General features: G+C 49.0%; 2 protein-coding genes across 7 annotated transcripts in view; one reads left to right on the forward strand and one right to left on the reverse strand.

The window, feature by feature from the left end:
• The window catches only part of LOC144724493 (coagulation factor X-like), a 56,672-nt gene extending 50,489 nt beyond the window's left edge, over positions 1-6,183 (forward strand). For all 3 annotated transcript variants that reach the window (XM_078603676.1, XM_078603677.1, XM_078603675.1), the window contains one exon: positions 5,671-6,183. In XM_078603676.1, coding sequence (XP_078459802.1) covers positions 5,671-6,021 — 351 coding nt within the window. In that variant the 3' untranslated portion in view covers positions 6,022-6,183. The remainder of the gene's footprint in view (positions 1-5,670) is intronic.
• Positions 6,184-11,432: 5,249 nt separating this feature from the next.
• The window catches only part of ALS2 (alsin Rho guanine nucleotide exchange factor ALS2), a 90,591-nt gene continuing 76,995 nt past the window's right edge, over positions 11,433-25,028 (reverse strand). For all 4 annotated transcript variants that reach the window (XM_078603682.1, XM_078603680.1, XM_078603679.1 and 1 more), the window contains 3 exons: positions 16,384-16,533; positions 15,475-15,571; positions 11,433-14,827 (listed from right to left, as the gene is read on the reverse strand). In XM_078603682.1, coding sequence (XP_078459808.1) covers positions 14,789-14,827; positions 15,475-15,571; positions 16,384-16,533 — 286 coding nt within the window. In that variant the 3' untranslated portion in view covers positions 11,433-14,788. The remainder of the gene's footprint in view (positions 14,828-15,474; positions 15,572-16,383; positions 16,534-25,028) is intronic.

Below are 25,028 nucleotides of genomic sequence, written 5' to 3' on the forward strand. Positions count from 1 at the left end.
GCGTAAAATACTCCACACCAGTCAACAAATATCTATTGCCCCTGGGGGTGGCGGGGAATGGGCCCAAAATATCCAGCGCGACAAGCTCATTTATTCTGGACACTTTGATTGATTGCAAGGGTGGGTTAGACTCCCGTGCCGGCGGTTTTCGTTGCGCGCACCGAGGGCATGACCCCAATAAATCCCCGACATCCCTCGTCATGCCTGGCCAAAAAAAATCAAGTTGGATCCCCAGGTGTAGGAGGCGCTCGTGAGCGGCCCACACCACCTTGCCCCGCAACCCAGAAGGGACCACCAGCCGGTGTCGATGGGATTTCCCGTCCCAATGCATCAGCAGACCTTGCACCATCTCCCATGCGTCGGCATCACCCCTCCCCCGCGCAGCACCCCCGACGCGACGACGCCACCCGAGGAGGGAGGTATCCTCCATCTGAAGGCGCCCCCATTCAGTGACGGGCAACCCCAACAGGGAATCTTTTCCCTGTTGTGCGATCGAATTAGTAATCAATGTTTCGTCGTCGTCGGCGGCCGCCAAGACCGGAACCGATATGTCCCCCGGAGGCCTGCAACGTCCAGACCCCAGGAGGCATGCACATTCGGAGGTGGTTGGCATGCGCGACAGAGCGTCCGCATTGGTGTGGCGAACGCCCTTACAGTAGGTGGTTTCAAAATCAAAGTCCTGGAGAATCTCCAACCATCGAGACAATTGTCCCGATGGTTGTTGAACTCGCAGGGCGTACTGTAGTGCCGCATGATCTGTGCGGACGGTGAAATGCCGACCGTACAGATATGGGCGATACTGTTGGATGAAATAGACAATTGCCAACAGTTCCCGACGGGTGACACAATATCTTTGCTCCGCAGGAGACAACACCCGACTACCGTACGCGACCACCCGTTCCACGCCGTCAACCACCTGGGAAAGCACGCCCCCAATACCCGTGTTGCTCGCATCGGTGTCAAGCAAAAAGTGCTTAGAAAAATCGGGGTAAACCAAGGGAGGAGCTTTCACCAGAGCGTTCCGAAGGGAGCGGAAAGCAGCCTCCTCCTCCTGTCCCCAGTGGAACCGAACCCCTTTTGACGTTAAAGCGTGTAGGGGTTTCGCAATCGTCGCAAAATCCGCGACAAACCGTCGGTAATAGGACGCGAAGCCAATTAAACTCCTGACCTCTCCCACCGAGGTGGGAGTCGGCCAGGAGCTGACGCACTGCGTTTTGGCGGGATCGGTAGCAATACCTGAGCGTCCCACGATGTGTCCCAAATAACGCACCGATTCGCGTAACAGATGACATTTTTGGGGTTTGAATTTCAAATTAGCAGCCCGCATCTTTTGGAAAACCGCCCGCAACCTCTGGAGATGTTCGTCAAATGTTTTACTAAAGACGATAACGTCATCCAAATAAATCAAGCACGAGTCCCATTGCAATCCAGCCAAAACTAATTCCATCAAACGCTGGAAAGTTGCCGGCGCTGAGTGGAGTCCCATCGGCAACCGGTTGAATTGGAACAGGCCGTGCGGTGTACGGAAAGCAGTTTTAGGCTTTGAATCATCGTCCAGAGGAAGCTGCCAGAATCCCGAAAGTAAATCCAATGTGGAGAAGAATCGCGCTCCCGCCAAGGCGTCAAGCGATTCGTCCATCCGTGGGAGCGGGTATGCGTCGGCCACCGAAATTTTGTTAAGGCGCCGAAAATCAACGCAAAACCGCAACGAGCCGTCCTGTTTCTTAACTAGGACGATCGGCGCTCCCCAAGGGCTGGTGGAAGGAGAAATGATGTCGGCGGCTAACATGTCATCAATAGCCGATTTGACATGGTCCTTTTCGGCGGGACTTAACCGAAAAGGATTCTGGCATATTGGCGCGCTGTCACCCGTATCAATAATGGTGACGCAGCAAATGAGTGCAGCCCAAATCGTATTTGTCCCGACTGAAAACGTCGGAAAATTCCCGCAGTGGTGTTTTAAGCTGTTGACGCTCTGAATTTGACAGGTCCGTCGATCCCGCACAAAGCGCCTCGAGCCACCCTTCATCGCTGTCCAAATGTGGTCGCGGCGCAGGGACAGTGCTCACGTGATTCGCGACGGGTTCCTCACAGGGCACCGGCGTTGCGTGAGCAAGCACGGTCCCCTGTGGGACCACCACCGTCTGCGAGCCCACATTGAGGACCGCGATGAAGGGGTCTCCGTCCCCTCTTACTATGGTCTGGGCTGGAAGTAAATGAGGTCCACTAACCCTGGCCCTAGACGGCCCCAGCAGAACCCCCTGGGCCCCAATGCCCTTAGCGAAGGGCCGCCGAAGTTTCAAAGAAATCAACATTTGTGCCCCCGGAGGAACGCGCACCGTTCTATCTACGAACGCCGGCACCGTTGCGAACGCCGTCCGACTCGTAACGGGGGATGGCAGAAACGCCATGCGTCGGCCCGATGGGAGCTCAATGCATCCCTGGTCGATTAATATCCTAATCGGCATTTTGGCCAGGAAGTCCGTCCCCAGCAGGCACGGAACCGCCAGCGAGGAGGAAACAAAAATCGGCCCAGACAATTTAATATCCCCGATACAAATTTTGGCTCGAATTTGTCCAATGATGCCAAGTGAGCCCCCATTAGCAGCATAGAATGGCACATTAACGGGCATCACAGGACGGCTCTGGACAGGGAGAATATTGTAAATCAATTCCGAAATAATGGTCGCCGATGCTCCCGTATCGACCAGGATGCGCACCTCAACCCCGTCGATGTGCCCCACAACGGCAGACGACCCCGATGATGCGGCTACAACACGATGGGCCAACACGGACCACTGGCTGGGTTCGATATGAGTACCCAGAGTGGTGCGTGTTGGTGCGATGGTGCGCGATATCGACCCCCCATTCGCTGCGGTGTTTGAGTGTGTGACGGGCGTGTGCGTGGGCCAAACATGAGGGGTGCCGCGACTCGCCGGGTTATGATGACGGAGCTCTGGAAGAGGGCCGGCGTCCCGTCGAGGTGTCGTCCCCCGCTGCCGAGGAGAGCGGCACCCCGAGGCGACATGGCCCCGGATGCCGCAGTTGTAACAGCGCGGGAGCGCTGGCGAAGACGATGGATGGTCGAGATGGCCCGAACCGCCCCGGTCCGCCCGTACTCCCGCTCCCTGCTGCCGTTGATGGTCGATGGCGCAAATCTCTTCCGCCGTTGCGCGAGCAGGTTTGCGTGGAGGAGTCGTGCCACTTGGAGGGAGCACATCTCCGCGTCGTCTTGTGCGACAATGACGATATCCAAGTCGTCCGCCAGCAGGAGTATCTTTTCCGTGACCATGGCGACGACACCTTCGATGTCCATCCGTGGAAAGGCCGCCTTCGCCAGTGCCAGGAGGCTTGTGCGGTACGCCAGGGGCGACTTCTTTGCCCCCCGCTGGCGATCGTAAAAGAGTTGGCGACAGTCCGACGGCGGACCGTAGACCGCAGCCAGCAGCTGCATCGCCGTCTGCAGCGTAGAGCGCCTCTCCTTCGGTGCCGATGTTAGAGTGGCAAGGGCGTCGCTGTCGAAGAGTGCCGGCAGTGCGCGGAGAGCCTCGGCGTCCGTCCACTGCGCCATTTCCTGGTGAGCGAGGAAGCGCCGCTGGAAGCCGCCCCAGTCGCTTTCCTCGCCCACAAATTCTTTGACTGGAGGTAGCCGCTGATGTAACGCAGCGGCTGCCGCGGAAGGTCGCACTTCCCCGTCTCCCCCACCCGGCTGTGCCGCGACTCTGTCTCCCCCACCCGGCTGTGCCGTGACTCCGTCTCCCCCACCCGGCTGTGCCGCAACTCCGTCTCCCCCACCCGGCTGTGCTGCGGCTCGAACAACCGATGGCATCGCCGGTCGCACCCGTGGTGACGTGCCGTCCGTTGGTGATGACGCGGCAGGTATTGTATGCCCGCCGTTGGACTCGATGCTCAACCCGGCCATGCCCTCAACAGCAGCTGCGGCGATGGCGGGATTTTCAAAGTGGTGCTCCGTCGAAATGGCGGGAAGGCGCTGTGGTTGCCGGCTGCCGTCGCCCTGTGGCGGTCCAGCAGCCCCCAGCTGTGTGATCTGGTCCAGCATGGTGGCAGCGGCGTACAGTAGCTCCGCCAGCTTAGCGTGCGCCTGCCTCAGCCCCTCTGTCGATGGCTCTCCATTCTCCTGTTGCTGCGGTGTGGACGCATCCGACCCCGACTGCTCCGTGTTTTCTTCAGCCGTCCCGGGCTCCCCGACTGCAACGGTGTCCTCCCCCTCCGGTACCCTGACTCGAGCTGTCCGGCGCGTGTCCATGTTCGTAGATCTTTACTTCTGACACCAGATGTAATAGAGTTCACGACTCTTGGACGCCGGAGTTGGAGGCACACTGGTTTATTCACACAGCACGGTTGTGGCATACAACACTAGAGGGGGTGTCGGCCCCCTCACCCGGCTAGCTGGGGATACACGCGCTAGCTACTTCCTAGCCTGCCTCCTAGTCCTCCTCTAACGGGCTAGGGGAGGCTATCTGGCCCGACACTGGTAAGTCGGGCCCGGTACCCTGAGTCCCAGACCAGCGCTGACAAGAGCACCGGCTCTGGATCTCGGGACCACGCCGCTGGCTCGGTCCTGTTCGGCCCTGATAAGGACGGCGAACCAGGGGAGTCCAGGGCTCTAGCTAAGACGTCTTCAGTCTTCACTGGTTAGCTTAACAAGAACCCCGAGCCCTCCGATACATCCCCTTTTATACCCAACCCCCCGCTGAGGGGTGGGCCCCCCCGCCCCCCGGGGTGCCTGGCGCGGACGTCGTAGAGAGCACCTCCCCGTGCACTCACGTAGCCCCGCCCACTGTGTTTGTTTGCCATAAGCTGCCATGCATAACGGGCTCTCTCTCTAACACCCCTACAAAAGTATAAAAAATGGCTATTATTCCTCACAAACTTTGCTTTTGTGACCGGGACTTTATGTGAAGGAATGACACAAATGCACACGTTTTCTCATTGAAAATAGGTACATTTCAAAATATCACTGTCCTGGTCACAAAAGCAAAGTTTGTGGGGAATAATAGCCATTGTCTGTACTTTTGAGGCATAAGCAATTAGGAAATAACACTTACTACCCATGAACAATACAAACATTTGTTACAAGTGTTATTAATGGAGTGAATTATTAACTTTACTTTTGTGTCCTGGTCACAAAAGCAAAATTTGTGGGGAATAATAGCAATTTTCTGTACTTTTGAGGCATAAGCAATTAGGAAATAACACTTACTACCCAGGAACAGCATTTGTTTTGTTACACAGTGATAGGTGATACAGAAATACAAAGGTGATAATATTGACAATGGTGATTGTCATGTTTACCGTGGATATAAGTTTGTGGATAAGTGTTGTTTTCCACAGATAATGGAATACTTTGCTATCTGTGAATTTGGTTTGCTCCCATCACAGATAACGTGCCTCCTCTAGAGTCAACAAGTGCCAGAAACAGACCCAACAAAGAGATGGTTTAAAAAAATATGAGAAATCGTTACGATGCGAATTGCCATGCACTTATCTTCCTGTAACTGTGCGTTTAGTTATAATTGGTGATGTCAGCACAGGGTTGTGTACATCCAGAGTTAGGTGTTAATAAGTGATGATCTCAGTCTCGATGCTGATATAGTATAGAAAATTCATTAACATTGCCGTGTGGGTCGTGGTATTGCTTGTGCACAGGCAACGGTGTTGCAGATAGCGGAGGTCCCCTTCGTCGATACGCTGCGATGCAAAGAGTCCAGCAGTAGTTTGGTGACGAAAAACATGTTCTGTGCCGGTTATTCCGACGGCACCAAGGACGCGTGCCAGCACGACAGCGGTGGACCACATGTCACCATCTTCAAGGACACGTGGTTTGCAACAGGGATCATAAGCTGGGGCGAAGGTTGCGCCCGCAAAGGAAAATATGGCGTCTACACGCGGGTCTCCCGCTACCTTCTGTGGATGCACCAAGTTATGCAACGGGCTAGCATCTACCAACTCGAGATTCCCACTCGAGGCATTCGATTCACACGCAACCCTCTGGCTTAACACGTGAGCAGAAGTGTTATATAATCTCTATAATTTAATGGATTGCAATTACCGTGAATATAAGCACGCAACCCCCTGACTTAACACGTGAGCAGAAGTGTTATATAATCTCTGTAATTTAATGGAATGCAATTACCGTGAATAATAAAAGCAGAGCATTAATGTTTACGACTGAGTTCCATCAATGTGACACTACGTGTTTTCAAAGGAAAAAATAACTATTATTTTAAAATTGTTCTTTTGCACATGTTGCAAATCACTAAATAATTTAATCTTGTGACAGCTGAAAAGCTCTTTTTCATAAGCGACCTGGCTGCAAATGATAACTCAGCGAAGTGGAACTGTATGGCAGCCAAATACTCAAAAACGCATGTTTATAAATGCGGATAGAAAAACCGGAGGACACGGAGAAAAATCCACCCTACCACGGGGAGAACATGCAAACTCCAAATATACAGGGATCGAACCAACGACCTGCATACCAGCAAAGGTAGTTAATATCTCGTCATCGTTGCGACCATAAATTCCATGCATCCAAACATACGCGGCTAACCTAATAGGATATGAACCACTGACCTTGTTCACAAATTATTTTAGTCGACTGCATTTCAGAGCACCAATTTTATTAGTTTAAATTCTGGTTGGGGGTTTTACTCTGGGATTGATCAAATGAGTACCGCAACCACTAATTCACTCCCCACCGTATGTGGAATTTCCACCAAAATAAACTGTAGGTAAGTAGTGGCTGGGGTTGGAAAATAGGTTTGGATTTAAAGACCAAGCTCAGGTGTGGTATAATAACCTAGAACAGTGGTTCTTAACCTTTACTGCAGCCTTACACCCCTTTGGTTCTCAATAGTTTAAAAATATATGTTAATACATAGGTTTGATGAAACAATGTTTTACGAGCTCGTGCTTAATTTGTTTCGATTATTTACCTCATTAAAAAAAATCTGGCATGTCTCACACCACCAGAAAGGGCATCTCGAACCACTGACTTAGATTTATAAGGCTCCCTTAAGCAATAGATCTCGGAGGGCCATGCATATAATGTAGAAAAACAAGTGGGGAGTAACCGGGAAGGGAACCACTAGCGAGACAAGAAAGACAACAAGAGAGAGGCCATTATAAGTAGGCGGGTCACCATCGACTGCATGTACCTGACCTCCAAGGGCAGGGAATTCCAGAGCCTGAGTGCCATGCAAACCAAAGCCCTGATGGTCACCCCAGGTCTGAAATGTGGAGCGGGGTTACGCAGAGAAGGGCACGATCAATGGATCTCAGAGATCTCGGTGGAGTGCGTGGCTGAATCAACTTAGAGGGTGCGTGGCTGGATAGTGGTGTGGCTGTATAGTGGTGAGTGTGGCTGAATAGACAACTGGATGTATGGTGGATCAGGCCCCGTTTAAAGATTGAAACATCAGCAGAACTCTTAATAAATTCAATGCGGATTTGAACTGGAAGTCAATGCAGGGAACGTGAGCACAGGGCGAGACGTGGTCCCGAATGGGTGTGCGAGCGAGCTCCGTGGCAGCCGCGCTTTGTGGACGGACTGCGGTCTAATGGAGGAGGAGCCACTCCATCACTCGGGGAGCAGCGAACCCCGACCGGGGCCGTCAGGGGAGGGGTCTCGTTCATCCTGCACAATACTCGGCTCCTTCAAGGTTAGGTTTCAGTTAGTGGGAGACCATTTGCGTCGTCTGTCGTTTGAAGCAACAAAAAAACGCAGGCGATTTTTTTTTCTCTCCCTCACCAAGTGAGTCTTCGAGAAATTTGAGGGGTAGGACTCGGGTCGCCCTCTCCTCTGGGCAACAAAACCCTCCTTGGAGCGTCCTCAGGGGCAGAGGAAGCATCGCACAGCTGTCGCGGCGGAGGAAGAGCAGGAGAGAGCCTAGATGTATAAATGAGGTAGATGTATAAATGTGTTGTGTGGTAAGAAGGACGCTGAAGCCAGTCGTGTAGGGGCTGACACCAACTCTTTATTTAAGGGCTTGCGCCTAACTCCGGGGAAGGGGTTAACACAGAGTTATTAACGAATCTCCCCAGGGGAAGGGTACTGGGAGTTCCCTACACCCTACCAGGCTATCGGGCTCTTCCCACAGCACTGACCGAGGGTTCATCCAACTCGGCCGGCCGGGTAAAGCAGCCCTTTAGCCTGGCTCTCAACCCTCTATCCCGGAGCCCCCTACTCCCCTAACACTCACTCTTCTGGCTCACCGCGAAGACCCCGTCTACGTCACGGGTCTCCCCTCAAATACCCCGGGTGGCATGACGTCACTTTTCCTTGACGGCATTTCCCCAGAGGCGAGTGTGACCTGACGTCTGCACTCTATTCCTCAACAAATGTATAAACGCTTATTGACACGGGTGCGTCCGTTACGATTATTTCCGAACTTATTTTTAATATCCTACCGGTTAGTTGTCGTTCTCTGCGCCCCTTCGAAGTTTCGTGTGTTGCGACTAACGGGGGTTCGCTCGGTATAATCGGCCAAATTCACGCGCATATTACCATGTGGGATATTAAATTGTCAGGGCCGATTCTTGTCTCCTCATCCCTGGCCGTTCCATGCTTGATGGGCACTGATTTTCTGGCCAAAATGCCGATCAAGATATTCATTGACCAGGGTTGCATTGAGCTGCCCTCGGGTCGCTGGTTGGCTTTTCTTCCCCCCGCCACCCGGTTATGCTCGGTTAATACTACGGTGCAGGCACTCTCAGCTGTGACGGTTCGGATTCCGCCGGGCGCGCAGATGTTAGTGCCACTCCGGTACCGTAAGCCTCTAGACCCGCCTGTGACCTCAGCCGGGATACTGTTGGGGCCGTCTAATACGGCGGTGCATGGCTCGGAGCCTGTGGGAGCGCAGACGCTGGTGGCTGCGGACAGGGAACCGTTTTTACAGGTCCTTAACGCTGGGTTAACGACTTCTGTTGTGCCCCAGGGCACAGTTCTGGCCCATGCGTCGCGGTCGCTTCGGGGTATTGTCGGTGGCGTTGAGGCTAGGCCTAGTCCGACACCACGTTCCAGACCAGATGTCCGATAGATTGACTCCCTGTGGTCGGAATCGACTGAGCTCTCAGAACCACAGCGCCAGAAATTGCGTTCCCTTATCCTGGAATTTTCGGACGTTTTTAGTTACGGCAAATTCGACCTCGGCCGCACGACTCTGCTCAGTCACCGCATTGACACGGGTGATGCCTCCCCCATACGTCAGAACCCCTATAGGCTTAGTTCTGCGGAGAAGGACCACGTTCGGCTGGCTGTTGATAACATTCTGGCGGCCGACATTATTTCACCATCCACTAGCCCATGGGGTGCGCCCATAGTTATCGTTAAAAAACACGACGGAAGCTTGCGCTTCTGCGTCGATTTCCATAAGCTGAATAAGGTCTCTGTCGCTGATACGTACCCATTGCCAAGGATGGACGACTCGCTTGACTCCTTGGCCGGCGCTAGGTACTTCTCCACACTTGACCTCCTGTCGGGATTCTGGCAGTTGCCATTGGACGAGGTGTCTCGACCCAAAACGGCTTTCCGCACGCCGCAGGGTCTGTTTGAGTTCAATCAGCTCCCGGTGGGCCTCGATTCTGCACCAGCAACATTCCAGAGGTTGATGGAACTCGTTTTGGCTGGGTTGCAGTGGGACTCCTGTCTGATCTACCTAGATGACGTCATCATCTTCAGCCGCACCTTCGATGACCACCTCAAACGGTTGCGTGCTGTGTTTGGCAAAATGCGGGCTGCCAATCTGAAGTTCAAACTGCGAAAATGCCATCTCCTGCGAAAATCGGTACGTTATCTCGGCCATATCATTAGCTAATCCGGCATTTCTACGGATTCCGAAAAAACTAAGTGTGTCGGGACATGGCCTACCCCTACATCGGTGCGCGAGGTGCGAAGTTTCATTGGTTTTGCTTCATATTACCACCGCTTTGTCGCAAAATTTTCCTCCGTTGCCAAACCGCTCCACGCCTTGACAGCGAAGGCCCAGAAATCCCATTGGGGTGACACTGAGGAGGACTCGTTCCAGGCACTTCGGAAGGCTCTGGTCGACGCGCCTCCTCTCCGCTATCCCAATTTTTCTATTCCTTTCATCCTTGATACGGATGCGAGCGATACTGGTATCGGTGCTGTCCTGTCACAGGTTGTTGACGGGGTTGAGCGCATTATCACGTATGGCAGTAGAGTCCTCTCGCCGACCGAACAACGCTACTGTGTAACGCGCCGTGAACTGCTTGCCATCGTGTTATTTGTACGCATGTACCGGCCGTATCTGTACGATAGAGAGTTTACAGTGCGTTCGGACCATGCGGCATTGCAATATGCCCTCCGCATCGACCAGCCATCCGGCCAGTTATCAAGGTGGCTAGAAATCCTTCAGGATTTCTCCTTTCTAGTTGTGTACAGGAAAGGAACCCAGCATTCCATCGCGGATGCCTTGTCTCGATTGCACTGATTGTGCTTGCCTTTCGGCCTCGGGTCGGTGCCGGCGGTGCAAAATGCGATGGGGTTTTGCACCTTGATCTGGCCGAATGGGATCGCCTTCAGGTTGAAGACGTGCTTGTGATGCATCGCCGTGCCGCTCGATCTGATGGGGGGGGGGTCGATCCGGGGCGTGTGGTGCCTGTCATGCTAAGGGATGGGCTGCTGATGCGCCATGAGACACCTCCTGCAGACACGTCCTCGTCGTTCCTACGGCCCTAAACCCTAACACAAAGGGGTAATGGCCCCTTTCACCCACAACCTGGGGAGGTACAGCCTCTGGGCTAGGTACCTACAACTCTGTCTACTCTAGTCCTCCGGCTGGCTAGACCTAGGGGAGGCTGACCCACCGCTGGCCCGGTGGGTCCCTGACCACTGGCCCGTCCGGACCTGGCCCTTAGAAGGACATCAGGCCGAGGGAACCTCAGGGTCCTAACCTCTCGACCACTGGCACCGCACTGAGCCCCGGCCCTTAGAAGGACGTCGGCGGCTTGGGGTCCAGGGTCTTTTTCTCCAGGCGGCTTCTGGCATCGGCTTTAGACGGACTGACTCGTGCTCTCAGGGACCCGCCTTATATACTCTTTCTCCCTGAGGGGCGGTGTTCTGGGGGATCGTAGCTTCCGCCAGCCCACTCCCCTCAGAGGGGTTCCAACCGTCGTTGGCCTGACCGGTCCGGACCAGTTTCTACCCCTCCCCCTGGTTGTGGCGCGTGTGTGTCAATCATGACCACCACATCAGTATGGTCCCAGTATTGTATACCGTAGTGTTCAGTGTTTATAGACTTAGGCTGACAAATGTATCCAGGTTTGGATATTGGTATGTGCCAATATTCATCCTAACAACTTTCGCCAGAGCAGAGTTGCTCTCCAAAACGTAAATCATAATAAACTCACACCACCAACTGCTCACACATTGCGCTGTAACTGCTGTATTTCACGTTAACATTTTATTGATTTGAAAGAGGTCACAGAAAGGGGAGACCAATCACAGATAAGCTGGGCCTGACACATTTCACGTGGACAATCCCCCCCCCCCCCATTTATGCATATTTATCTTAAACGACATAGGCATGTTAACGTGTATTAATTACGGTTATTGTAATGCTTGTAAGAGGTTAGGTACGTTTACTTCACTGTCCTGGAGGTTCCGATAAGTGGCAACTTCCGACATGGCAGTGCAAACCACAGGTCGAGTAACTACAGACGTGAAGCTGCACGGTGGCACATCCAGGGTTCGACTCCTGACTCACGCAGCCTGTGTGGAATCTGCATTCTCCCCCCTGGTTAAGCATGGGGCTCTCTGCTTTCCTGCCAAAGCTTAAAAAAAACCCATGCTATGTAACCGGTGGCCAAATATCCCAATTCTGAAGAAAAAAATAATACCCGCAAATTGTTCCATTGGTATTACCCATAGCAGCAGCGTTGGCCCCGACTTCAATCATTTGGCACCACCCTGAAAAAGTTGACACTCGGCGAGACTTTCCTGGATAAACAATCGTAAGAATATAAATTAACGTATTCATTGACATTTAAGTGAAAAAAACGATATATACATTGCATCACTGGTAACACCCACAAAACGCAGTGATATCCTGTTAACAGTAATTGCGATGGAGCCCCGTATTCCTATCAGTCCACATTTCAGTCTTTATTGTAAACATTTTATTTTAGCGGAATTCCCCCCTCCCGCACACAACTGTACAATTCTTAAAACCAACAATGCGAAATAAAACATGATCCATACTTGTACATAACTTAGGTTAATTTATATTCAGAGTAGTTTCATTTACATTTCTGCAGTGTAGAACTACGCGATGGGAAGTGGGTGCCTGGGCTTTGTAAACAACGCACGGCGAGGGCTCACGTGTTGAGACACCGACCATTTTACTTTCATTGACACTTAACAAAGACAAATGTGGTGTTTAGTTGTTAATGTAAGGCCCTATTTTAAAACTTTGAAACGTCGGGACGGCTCCCTCCCCTTACTAAGTTTATCGATCCGCCTCAGATGACCGTGACCGTTTGACGTTTAAATATCCAATTTGCCAAGGACAACTCTATCAAGTCGGCGACCTAGTCGCTTTGGAGATTGAAACGTATTTCTCACGAATTTGGGAATTCACAAAAACCTCCCCACTGTAACTTAAATTTGTATTAGTCCATGTACCACAAAATAATTCGTGTCGTAAGGAGAATGCAAGTGACGACGCTCATGATCGGTTTGTGGCAAGTATTTTATGGTATGGTTTACATTAAACTTTACCTGGAAGCATCTGACATTTCCCAGCATAGGTTCCAGCAAACCTAGCTCTGCTGATGAAACACTGAATGTTGAATACCGGTCCAGCGTTTGCGTGTTAATCCAATGCTGTTGAAAATGTGTACTTCCAGAAGGTCATGTGGGTGACTGGATGTGTGAAAAATAGTTTTGAAACATTTTGTGGTGGGAGATGCTTATTTATATTGGTCTATGCAAATCTATTAGCAATGTCATAAGCAGACAAAAATGTACAGGTCAATCCAATATGAGTTCAGGTGAGACTTGTGAGCTGATGCGTCAAACTAAACTGGGGAGCGATATTCAGCTGAAGATGCTGCGTATGACCCAAGAACGTGAACATCTTAACTATGCAACTGCAACAGTACAATGGCCTTGTTGAACTCATGTGTTTTCCTGCATGCTTGAATCACAAACTGGTGCCACAACAAAACAGAGGTGAGGAGATGCCTAAACCTATCATTGTCGCAGTGGCAAGAAAAGTAACCACTGTAGCTTTCCAGCGGCTGTTAAAACATTAATTAATTCAATCTCCATAATCTGAACGCTGTGTTCTGGTAATAAGGCACTAATATAATTTTATTTCCAGCTCCCATTTTTCCACGAGTGTGCAAGACTTCTCTTGTACAATTAATACAATCCTTTACATATTTTTTATTAAAAGCCAAATTAAAGTGTTCCCTAAGCTAGTGCGTACCAACTTCTCGTTATCGACAAAAGTGTCTGTGAGGGTCTCCACCTTTTCCAGAGGAAACCTCAAACATTGTGTTTGTCTTGGTGTCTTTGTGTCTCTCTCTGCATGTCTGCCTATGCTGTTCCCGTGTCTGTATTTTATCATCCATTCTCACCTGATGATGGTTGCTTGTGTTGCAACCGAAACGTCGTATTTTATTATTTTATTTTCTACGTGACTTTACAGAAAGAACCAGAGTAATTCCTGCAGTCAAAAAAGCTTTGAATGTAACTTGTTACGTAAACAATATTCGTTTATCCCCTCTTTGAGGAAGCGAGAAAGAGAGAGAATGATAGGGGTATGGGGGAAAACCCACAGGCATAGCAGGAAAGGCAGCCAGAACCGATGTTAACATCAAATGCCCAAGCTCTGTGGTCCTACATTGGGATGTTTGGCCAACTTCAAGATGCCAGTTCTTGGACCGTCCGAGTCAAGCCTGGACGAGGAGGCAGGCCCAGTGGTTCCAACGTGGATCGCTGCTTCTCCCATCGCTTGCCGCTTTGACTCCGTGTCCTGTGAGTGGCCACGTGCAATGTGAAGCAAAAGGACCCAGTGGGCACAGAGCTGCAGAAAGCACCTGGCCGGTTTGTCGCCACGCACCCCCCACTCACTGCTGCTGCTGTTGCAGCCTCACCGCTGCCATACGATTCCTGGTCAGCGTTACACCGCGTAATTGTGTTTCAGATTCGACATTTTTTAATCGGTCAATTAAAAAAAAGCCTTCCATGTGGCCGATGGGATGTGATAAACACAATTTAATATTTTTAATGTGCTGGGGACAGATATGTGAAGGGGGCACATCTGTGTATTTATTGTTACTTATATTCTGCATAATGGTGCTTCTGATCATTCAATGGGAACAGCCATGTTCGGCAGTGTTGATCACGATTCTAAGCGAGGGAAATCCATGACAGTAATATGACATGGCATATAATCCCATTTACTTTGTTCCTGTCAATTTCCTTCACAAAAGGTAACTTTCAAAATCACCATTTAAGCTCTGTGTACAAACACTGTATAACAACCCCTTAGATCGCGCATCTTTATTAAAGCAACACATATATTTAAGAAAATAGTACCTACAGTGGACAACTGCCCTTTTTAAGTTCTATTGATGATACTCGACGACCACTCTGTAACATGAAACATTGCATTGGGGCCCTGCCGTATTGTTCCCGGCGTCGTCTCCACTACGTGTGCCCACGTCTTCACCGGCGTTTCACACAAGGCCGGTCCCCTGGGACTCCATGGCGGTGTGCCGAGCAAGCAGAGCATTCTCAAGTCGGCTTCTCGCGGAGGATCTGGTGGTAGCAAGCCTGCAGGAGAGACGAACGATCACTGCAGCAAACACTCACTCCAGCAAACACTCACACGTGTAGCTTTTGATAAATGTTTAAAGTATATTTGCTTTTTACATTTTGTTGCTATTATCCTAAAAGTGACCTTTCAAAATTAATCAGTAAATACATGAGTGTACAGTTTGTTCTCATATAACGCTGTAGTTGCGTTCCTGAAGAACATAATGTAATGGAAAAATCGCGTTATAATACATTATATAGGGTAAAGCGCAGTCCGCAGTAACACGTCAGATGCATACGCAGACTGAACATAAACCTGGCCAAAAATGATAGCTGAGCATAGTGGCTTATTGTGTGGAAATTTATAGCAGCCAAATACTCGAAGGGCACGTTTCTAAATGTTAAGGGAAAAGCCGGAAGACCCGGAGAAAAATCCATGCAACCACGGGAAGAACGTGCAAACTCCAAATATACAGTCGCCAGGGTCAGAATCAAACCCACGGCCTCCTGCATATCAGGCGAGGTAGTTAACATCTCGCCACCATGGCACCCTCCAGGGCTAGGTACAACTGTTGTAATTGTGTTTGTTGTAAGATGTGTTTGTTGCGCCATCTGCAGTGCTCATACAGGAGATGGCCAATTGTCGTGACGGGGTGGACTCGTACCTTGAGCGTGGTGAACATGAGGCCTTGTTCCCCGTGCTGCAAGAAGGGGTCCATCAAATCCTCGATCAGCTGGATCTCTGATCCCAGATTCCTGATCCTACACAGGCCAGTGGCAGCCAGACACAAACCATTGCAATCAAATCCCAGCAACGTTTAGCCAGGCACCGGTGGCCACGTGATCACACCACTCGTGATGCTCAACCCTTACCCGTGGGTCGAGGCCCTCATCTCCTGGCTTGCCAGGGTACAAACGGCTGAACGGTATAGAGAGTGTATTAATATCCTCTCTGTGCAAGGATTGAGTGTTGCCCCCCCTCGCACGCATGGGTGTTTTAAGGCTTGTTCCAGCTTTCCTCCCATAAGTATAAACACTCACTTGCGGAGTTGACCAAACATCCCAATATAGGGCCACAGAGCTGAGGCAATTTGTTGGTGCCAGCCCTGGGTGCCTTCCCACTCTCTCTCTCTCTATCTGAGAGTGAGCAACAACTGTACACGTTACAATTTATAAATAGGACTGTAGTGTACAAAAAAATCTGGATGGCTAGCCAGCTAGCTGGAATGCAGGCAAGTGCAGCACGGCATCACCCACATGCCAGTGTTGAGCTGACGTCATGCCTCAACCCCACTCACTCTCCACCCTGGCCTTGAATCCAGAAAAAATGCGTGGGCAGGGCTCGTTATTATCACACGACTTATAATTGATATACCTCAAACACAAATCTGTTCACACCACATCGTGGCCTAACCCAAATTATTTTGCGAATCATAGCACTGGCCGCGAACACCGACTACTTGACTTCTTTACGATCTCACCGCTGAGAACGTGCACATTTCACTCCAAGTGAAAGGGAGGGCTTTGAGGTTATGCGTTTTGTGCGCGTGAGATGAGGAGGTGAAGGGCAGCACCTGGCACGCAGGACCACGAACAGGAAGACAGGGAAGAGGTCGTCCATGGACCACACGTAGTCGGGCTGCACCACCCCGCGCAGCGCCTCGTTGATCTGCTCAAAAGTGCGCTGGATGACGGAGAGCTTGTCCTCCGGCGTAAACGTTGTGCTGCACAAGACATAACATTTGTTCAGTTTAACACGTAGTAGTAGTCGGCTTTCTTGACCAATATCATCCACAACGGAGGGTTTTTTTGGGGTTAGTGAGCGTAAATGTGTCGTTAAACCCGCGACCACCTGACAGCCAATCAATAAGGTTTGTCACGTGAACAAAACATGCCCATTAGTTACTAGTGTTGGAGAGTACGGTAATCCCATAACATTTACAATTGTAAAGCCATATTTACGATTTACAATTGTAAACATTTGTAAACATTTGTAAATGTTTGTAAATGTTTACAATTGGAAATATTGTGGGTTTTTCTTTCCAACACACGACACATTTATATTTACGCAATCTAACCCAAAAAAAAATTGTCACATGGTGTACAAGTGGCACCAGTTGTTATTGTCCCACACCGGTGGGTTGCAAAAATACTTCTCACAGCCACATACATCCGTCAGACCCTACGTTTTGCTCGAAACTATGCAAATTATCCACATAATTTACATGGCTTAACCGAAACATTATGGATTGTACTATATTGGCTAAACCAAGCCGATTTGCGCTGCAAGAAATGTCATATATAGCTTGAAATTTTACATTGAGTTAAGTTTGCAATATTTTCGATTCTTTATGTGTGAGTGGGGTTTTGTTTTGTTTACTTCATTGATGTACTTTGTGTTGCTTTTCTCATTTTGGTGACCCTGGTCATCACTCTTACAAATGAGCCTATCCTGGTCTCTTCAGTTCTCACCATCTGGTTAAACAAAATATAAAGCTGAACTTGTTTGCGAATACCTATTTGTTCAGATAAAGCAGAAGCCTTGCTTTCTAGAGTTTCCTCAAGTAGACTTTTACCTGGGCTCCCTTGATAAGCAAACACTACTGCATAGAGGGAATCAAGTCCAGATAAAACAGGTTATGATTCTTGTTCTCCAGTCATGTACGTACGTAGGTTTAAATCATTTCGTACCGTACGTAGCCAACCGTGCTAATCGGAGGTGCGGAACCGTGGAGCAGGCTGGCACAGTGGCAACACTTGAATCTCACAGGGAGAAGGGCCTGTGTGAAGATTGTATGTTCTTCCCCCTGTTCTGCAGAGTGAGTGTGTGAATGAGTGTGAGAGTGTAAGCGGGTGAGTGCAAGGACCTTCATGATAGCGGGCAGGCCTGGGTAAGGCTGCGTGGCCGGGAATCAAAGCCATTTATGTGTTCACCTTGGGGTGGAACAGGGATGTCCTCTGGGCCCTACACTATTTAGCATCGTCTCAAGATGCTTTCAATGCTTGTACCGCAGAAATTTCCATTTGGCACAGATATAATGGGAAATGCCTGGGGGCGGTCAAGGGATGGCCCCCTATTGGTCAACCAACTTATGTATGCTGATGACCTGGTATTTCTGCTCATTCTGAAAAGGAGTTGGAGACTAATGCAGAATCTCGTTTGCAAGGGTGTCCAGGGGTTGGCTGACACACACATAGCAACGTGTAGTGGCACATTCGCAAACATGTTGAGTCTATCACGTGCACTATGGCAGGCCTTGAGTGGTGACGTCATACAGTGGGTGAGAGTGATGTTGTGCGCTAATGAACAAGCACTGTACATCAAGACCGCATTCAATGTTTGCGCCGGCACATTCCACTCTCACCCCCTGTACATTTGTAGGGGTGTTACGGGAGGGCAACAAACACACAAGGGGTGTTTGCGCCCGCACGCGTAAGGGTGCCTACATCCAAGTCCGCAACGGTTAGCCCTGGGGGGCTGTAACGGCGCTGTGATCCCCCACGGCCCCACCCCTCGGGGGGGAGTTGCTATATAAAGCGGGGAGCCGGTGGGCTCGGGGTCGAGTATTGCAGCTTAACCAGCAAAGAGCTAAAACCAGCAGGATAGGCCCTGGGACTCCCCTGGCTCGCTGTCCTTCTAAGTGTAATAAAGGACTCTCTCTTAGATGTCGATCTCCGTTGTCCTTTATTGGGTTCGTAGAATCTCGTTACCACGGTGTCCTCGCTCAGGCCCGCGTCCCTCCCGACGATCTCTCCACAGCCACTCGGCTGCTCCGATATGCAGTCTCCCTACTGCTCCGATATGCAGTCTCCCTGCTGCTCCACCTTGCAGCCACACCGCTGCTCCGCTCTCTAGCTTCACTGCTGCCCCGTATACAGCTAGCCTCCCACAGCCGCTAGCTCTCTGTGTCTGACACCGATGGCTGACGGTGTCGACGTCTCCCACCGCGTGGCGACCGCGCCACTCTCTCCGTCCTGCCCAGCGTGGCCTCCTCCTGTTTCACTCCCTCTCAACTCCCCTTTCCCCTTCCGGTTCTCCCCCTAAATCCTCTCTCCCACGTGACCCTAACTCCACCCACTCCCCACGTGACCCAGACTCCGCCCCCCCTCAATCCTTGCTCGCATTACATAAGGACCGACCAGGGCAAGCCAGCGGCGCGGCCCTGAGAGCCCAGAGCCGATGCTCTTGTAACAAAGGTCGTGGAAGCGAATTCTGGAATCCGGTCTTTATTTGTCTTTCGTTCACAACACTCCTATCTTACTCCTTCACGCTGCTGACAGACAGCGTGAGAGGGAGAGAGAGAGACATGCGCGGCCACGTGGCAAGCCTGGACCCCGCTCCAGCGTGGCCTCACCCTCCGTTCGTACCAGATCTGACCACGTGTTGTTCGTCTCCATCCTTTTTAATACCCGGGTCACGTGGTACCTTTCCACCAATCCTGGTTAACCTCTATGGAATCTTCTAGACTCCATCGTACGCTCCGGTGACCACGCCCCTGACTCGTCCCCCCATTGGCTGTGGCTCAAGCCAGCAGAACCAATCCTCTACTTACAGATGTCACCTTCCCATTAAGTCAGGGCCATGCCCCTAGACTTCCCCCGATTGGCTATGGGCCAGGACCGGCAGAGCCAATCATCGTAACGAGGTGTGATCCATCAGCAACCCGGATATATCCTCACATTACACTCTTGTAAGAGCCGGTCTGGTTGGCTAAGGGTGCCGAGATCCAAGCTTGGCCAGAGCTGGATCAGCTAGCCTCCCCTAGCTCTCTAGTGGAGGACCTGGGAGCAGACTAGCCGGGCTAGCACTAAGGGTGTTTCCCTGTTAGACGGGTGAAGGGGCCGTTACCCCTTCAAGTATTGTGTTCTGCCCTTTGGTTGAATAAATAATTGTGCCTCCGACTACGTCGTCTACGTCTCCTTGAACTCACTACACATTCAACATGAAGGTGGCTCAACTGGTTTTTTTTTCCTGACGAGTAACCACATGAAAAAACCCAGCAAATTTTTTTGTTAATTTTAAATCAAGAATTTCAAAGCACAAGACACAGCAACAGACACTCGGCATGACAATAAGTCATGAAACTAAAGGCAAAATATCTGACAGTTTCTGAATAAGCTAAAAAAATAAATGCACACAAGTGTATAAATACATTTTAAGATGTGTTTTTAAAATGTCCGCAGACTAAGATATCCTTATATATCGTGGCAGAGATTCATCTTCTTGGTTCTTTCGGTAAAGTCACGTAGAAGGGAAGTAATAAAATAATAAAAATAAAACATAATAAAATAATTCTCACGACGTTTCGGCCACAACGCAAGCAGCCGTCCTCAGGTGGAGAACAGGTCCGTCAAGTAGACAGAGTCTGAATGTCACGCTCCAGGCTTGGAGCGACTATTTATGCTGGGATGGAGGAGCGAAGAGCGTCTTGACAAAATAATTTGCATATCAAGAGGAATTTAGCATATTTATGGGAAATGCAGATATGCGATTATCACTACTTGTGAAATGCGTAGAAGGTTTGGAGAGGGGTTTAAAGTCATTATGCCCATGCATTATGCAAGATTAGCAGCATCAAAGGGAGGGAGCAAGGTCAGAATTAATAAAGGGAAGGAATGTTAATAATAAGGCGCCGCAGCAACTAATATGCTTATTGACTATACCTTGTCATATTGCACTATGTTTTATTGTACCCACTCAACTGTATAGCACACTGCTATATATTCACTATAAAATTACGATACTATATATTACCTTATACATTGTATTAAACATTACACTTTAATACTATTTATTACTATATAATATGTTATACACTATACCATAAACCGTCACGTGAAAGGTACTAAGAGCAAACAACGAAATATGTCAATGGGAGAATGGTGGTAGGAAGCTTGCAGCGGAGCAAAGAATCCATTCACTGCGGAGTGCATATCAAGAGGAATTTAGCATATTTATGGGAAATGCAGATATGCATTTAGGAGGATTGGCGAGGGGGTTTAAAGTCATTATACCCATGCATTATGCAGGATTAGCGGTATCAAAAGGAGGGAGTAAGGTTAGAATTAAGAAAGGGAAAGAATGTTAATAATATGGCGCCGCAGCAACTAATATGTTTTTAGACTATACATTGTAATATTACACTATGTATTATTCTACCCACCCAACTGTATACCACACTGCTGTATATTCACCATGCAATTACGATACTATATATTACCTTATACATTGTATTGAACATTACACTTTAATACTATTTATTATTATACAATATGCTATACACTATACCACTGACCGTCGCGTGAAAGGCACCAAGAGGAAGCAACGAAATATGTCAATGGGAGAGTGATGGCAGGAAGCCCGCAGCGGAGCAAAGGACCCATTCCCCGCGGAGAATACAGGATATATAGTCAATGTCAGCGAGTGGAACGCGGTCCGAAAGTCACCGTAAACGTGGATACAATCAGTTATGATCCGAAATGGTTTATTACGTCCTTCCGATGATTGCTAAGCCGGAATCCATCTTCTCGGTTGAAATTGTCTCTGTGTTTGTATATGTGGATCGCCTCATGAACGAATCTCTCATGGTAGCCAGACGGCTTGCAGAGAACCTCTGTCTTGGAGAAGTCAATATCATGTGAACCCACTGAATTGTAACAATGATCTGCCACGGCTGAGGTGTTTGTCCTACCGTGTTTCAAGTCTGCTTTATGTTCACGGATGCGGTCCGAGACATGTCGTTTGGTTTCTCCAATGTAACTGCTACCACAGAGGCAACTAAGTTTGTAGACGCCAGGGTACTGTATGTCTGGAACCACATCTTTTACAGACGGGACCAGATCACGGATTTTATGTACTGTGTTGAATCGGACCTGGATCTTGTGTTTAATCAGGATTTTGGAGATCTTTTTTGTGACCCCAGCAATGTAGGATAAGGAGATGGTCTTGAGAGGCTCCTCAACAGGATCCTTCTTGATGGTTGGAGTGATGGCTTTGCGGATTGTGTAGTCGGAGTAACCATTAGCCTTAAGAGCTTGGCGTACGTGTTTGCGTTCACTGGCAATGTGTTCCTGGTCGGAAATGCATTGGGCTCTATGGTATAGAGTCTTGATGAGGGAATTCTTCTGGGATGGATGGTGGTGGGAATCCGGTTTTAGGTAAGCATCCGTATGGGTGGCTTTCCTGTAGACAGAATGGCTCATTGAACCATCAGGTCTCCTTTTAATTAGGACATCCAAAAAGGGTAGCTTGCCATCTTTTTCGACTTCCATGGTGAATCTGATGGCTGGGTGTATGATCTAGATCGGTGCGCGTAAGAACCAAGAAGATGAATCCCTGCAGTCACGAAAGCTTTACATCGAAATTTAACCGCCTCTATGGGGAGGGATTCCACATAACTTTGAGATTCTTCAACAAGCTCCGTGATAGGAAGGCTCAGCTAATCGAGTCTCTCACCTTTCTGAAGAGATGCCGCGACTCTAAGGTAATACCAAACGCATTTACACTAACATCTGCTGCTGTAACTTCTTCTAATGCTAAACGAATTCTGTCTAGAACTAGCTTAGCTCTCATCTCAGAGAAAATCAGACTTACGCGCACCGATCTAGATCAGTTAGACAAGACACTCTACAAATCACACTTATCTTTGAGTGCAACAATGTCCACTTCGGATTGGGAACATGTAGACAAAATGACTGCCTCTTCAGCTGCTGCTATGTCGACCAAATGTAAGGACAACTTGATTTCCAAATTCAACTGCCTCTCAAACAAGAGACCGGACCCACACATTGAAAAGCTAGACGTTAACAAAGTCTAAATTAATCGCAGTAACAGTTCTATTTCTGAAGGTCTGAAATCCGTTTTAGCTAAAGGACTAAACTTTGCAGTCACACCTAGACACATACCAGTTAATGATATAATTGCTAGAGTAGATGTAGCTCTCAAGGGCCTGAGTCACATCTCTGCAGACGTAGCAAGATCTGAAATCTCTGCAACCCTCAAAAACACTAAGATGCCAGCTAGCAACATCAGCAAAGATGAGAGTTTTGAATTAGCTCAATTAAAAAAGAGGGATGACATTGTCATCCTCTCAGTCGACAAAGGCAATACCACTGTCATCATGGACAAAATAGAATACAACAACAAATTTCAAGAACTACTCAACGATGGCAGCTATACAAAAATAAAAAGAGACCCCACCAACAGCCTCGTCTCTAAAACTAACCAAGTCATTTCTGATTCAACCGCATTAATTGATCAGAACAAACAGTTCTCGTTGAAACCTTCTGCAGCCAGGCCACCAAGATTATACGGCTTGCCAAAGATACATAAAGAAGAAACACCTCTTCGTCCCATTGTCTCTACGATCAACTCCCCCACATACAAACTGGCTCGTTTTTTGTCTGAAATCCTACGGCCTTTCACTGGAAAAACCACCTCTGTGGTACTAAACTCTACTGACCTGGTATCGACAAGGGGATTTCCCTGTCCCCAGACGACCTGCTTGTCAGTTTTGATGTGGTTTCCTTATTCACCAAAGTTCCTGTACCTGACACCATCGCAATCATTGAAGACTTGGTTCATCAAGGACTGAATGCTGGGGCACCCCCCCTGGTGAGACACTGCTTAACCAATACATACTTCACCTGGAATGGAACTTTCTACAAGCAAACTGAGGGCACCCCAATGGGATCCCTCCTATCTCCGGTTGTAGCCAACGTCTTCATGGAGAAATTTGAGACTGACGCCATCCAGACTGCCACTCTACGTCCGACCTTATGGAAGAGGTACGTAGATGACACTTTTGTCATCTGGCCACATGGCCGGCCTGCTCCAGACCAATTTCTCGACCACATCAATTCCGTACACCCAGCCATCAGATTCACCATGGAAGTCGAAAAAGATGGCAAGCTACCCTTTTTGTATGTCCTAATTAAAAGGAGACCTGATGGTTCAATGAGCCATTCTGTCTACAGGAAAGCCACCCATACGGATGCTTACCTAAAACCGGATTCCCACCACCATCCATCCCAGAAGAATTCCCTCATCAAGACTCTATACCATAGAGCCCAATGCATTTCCGACCAGGAACACATTGCCAGTGAACTCAAACACGTACGCCAAGCTTTTAAGGCTAATGGTTACTCCGACTACACAATCCGCAAAGCCATCACTCCAACCATCAAGAAGGATCCTGTTGAGGAGCCTCTCAAGACCATCTCCTTATCCTACATTGCTGGGGTCACAAAAAAGATCTCCAAAATCCTGATTAAACACAAGATCCAGGTCCGATTCAACACAGTACATAAAATCCATGATCTGGTCCCGTCTGTAAAAGATGTGGTTCCAGACATACAGTACCCTGGCGTCTACAAACTTAGTTGCCTCTGTGGTAGCAGTTACATTGGAGAAACCAAACGACATGTCTCGGACCGCATCCGTGAACATAAAGCAGACTTGAAACACGGTAGGACAAACACCTCAGCCGTGGCAGATCATTGTTAAAATTCAGTGGGTTCACATGATATTGACTTCTCCAAGACAGAGGTTCTCTGCAAGCCATCTGGCTACCATGAGAGATTCGTTCATGAGGCGATCCACATATACAAACACAGAGACAATTTCAACCGAGAAGATGGATTCCGGCTTAGCAATCATTGGAAGGACGTAATAAACCATTTCGGATCATAACTGATTGTATCCACGTTTACGGTGACTTTCGGACCGCGTTCCACTCGCTGACATTGACTATATATCCTGTATTCTCCGCGGGGAATGGGTCCTTTGCTCCGCTGTGGGCTTCCTGTCATCACTCTCCCATTGACATATTTGGTTGCTTCCTCTTGGTGCCTTTCACGCGACGGTCAGTGGTATAGTGTATAGCATATTGTATAATAATAAATAGTATTAAAGTGTAATGTTTAATACAATGTATAAAGTAATATATAGTATCGTAATTGCATGGTGAATATACAGCAGTGTGGTATACAGTTGGGTGGGTAGAATAATACAGTGTAATATTACAATGTATAGTCTAAAAACATATTAGTTGCTGCGGCGCCATATTATTAACATTCTTTCCCTTTATTAATTCTAACCTTACTCCCTCCCTTTGATACTGCTAATCCTGCATAATGCATGGGTATAATGACTTTAAACCCCCTCGCCAATCCTCCTAATCGTATATCTGCATTTCCCATAAATATGCTAAATTCCTCT

Source organism: Lampetra planeri, chromosome 21, assembly GCF_965212315.1.
Source record: "Lampetra planeri chromosome 21, kcLamPlan1.2.h2, whole genome shotgun sequence".
Lineage (NCBI taxonomy): Eukaryota > Metazoa > Chordata > Hyperoartia > Petromyzontiformes > Petromyzontidae > Lampetra > Lampetra planeri.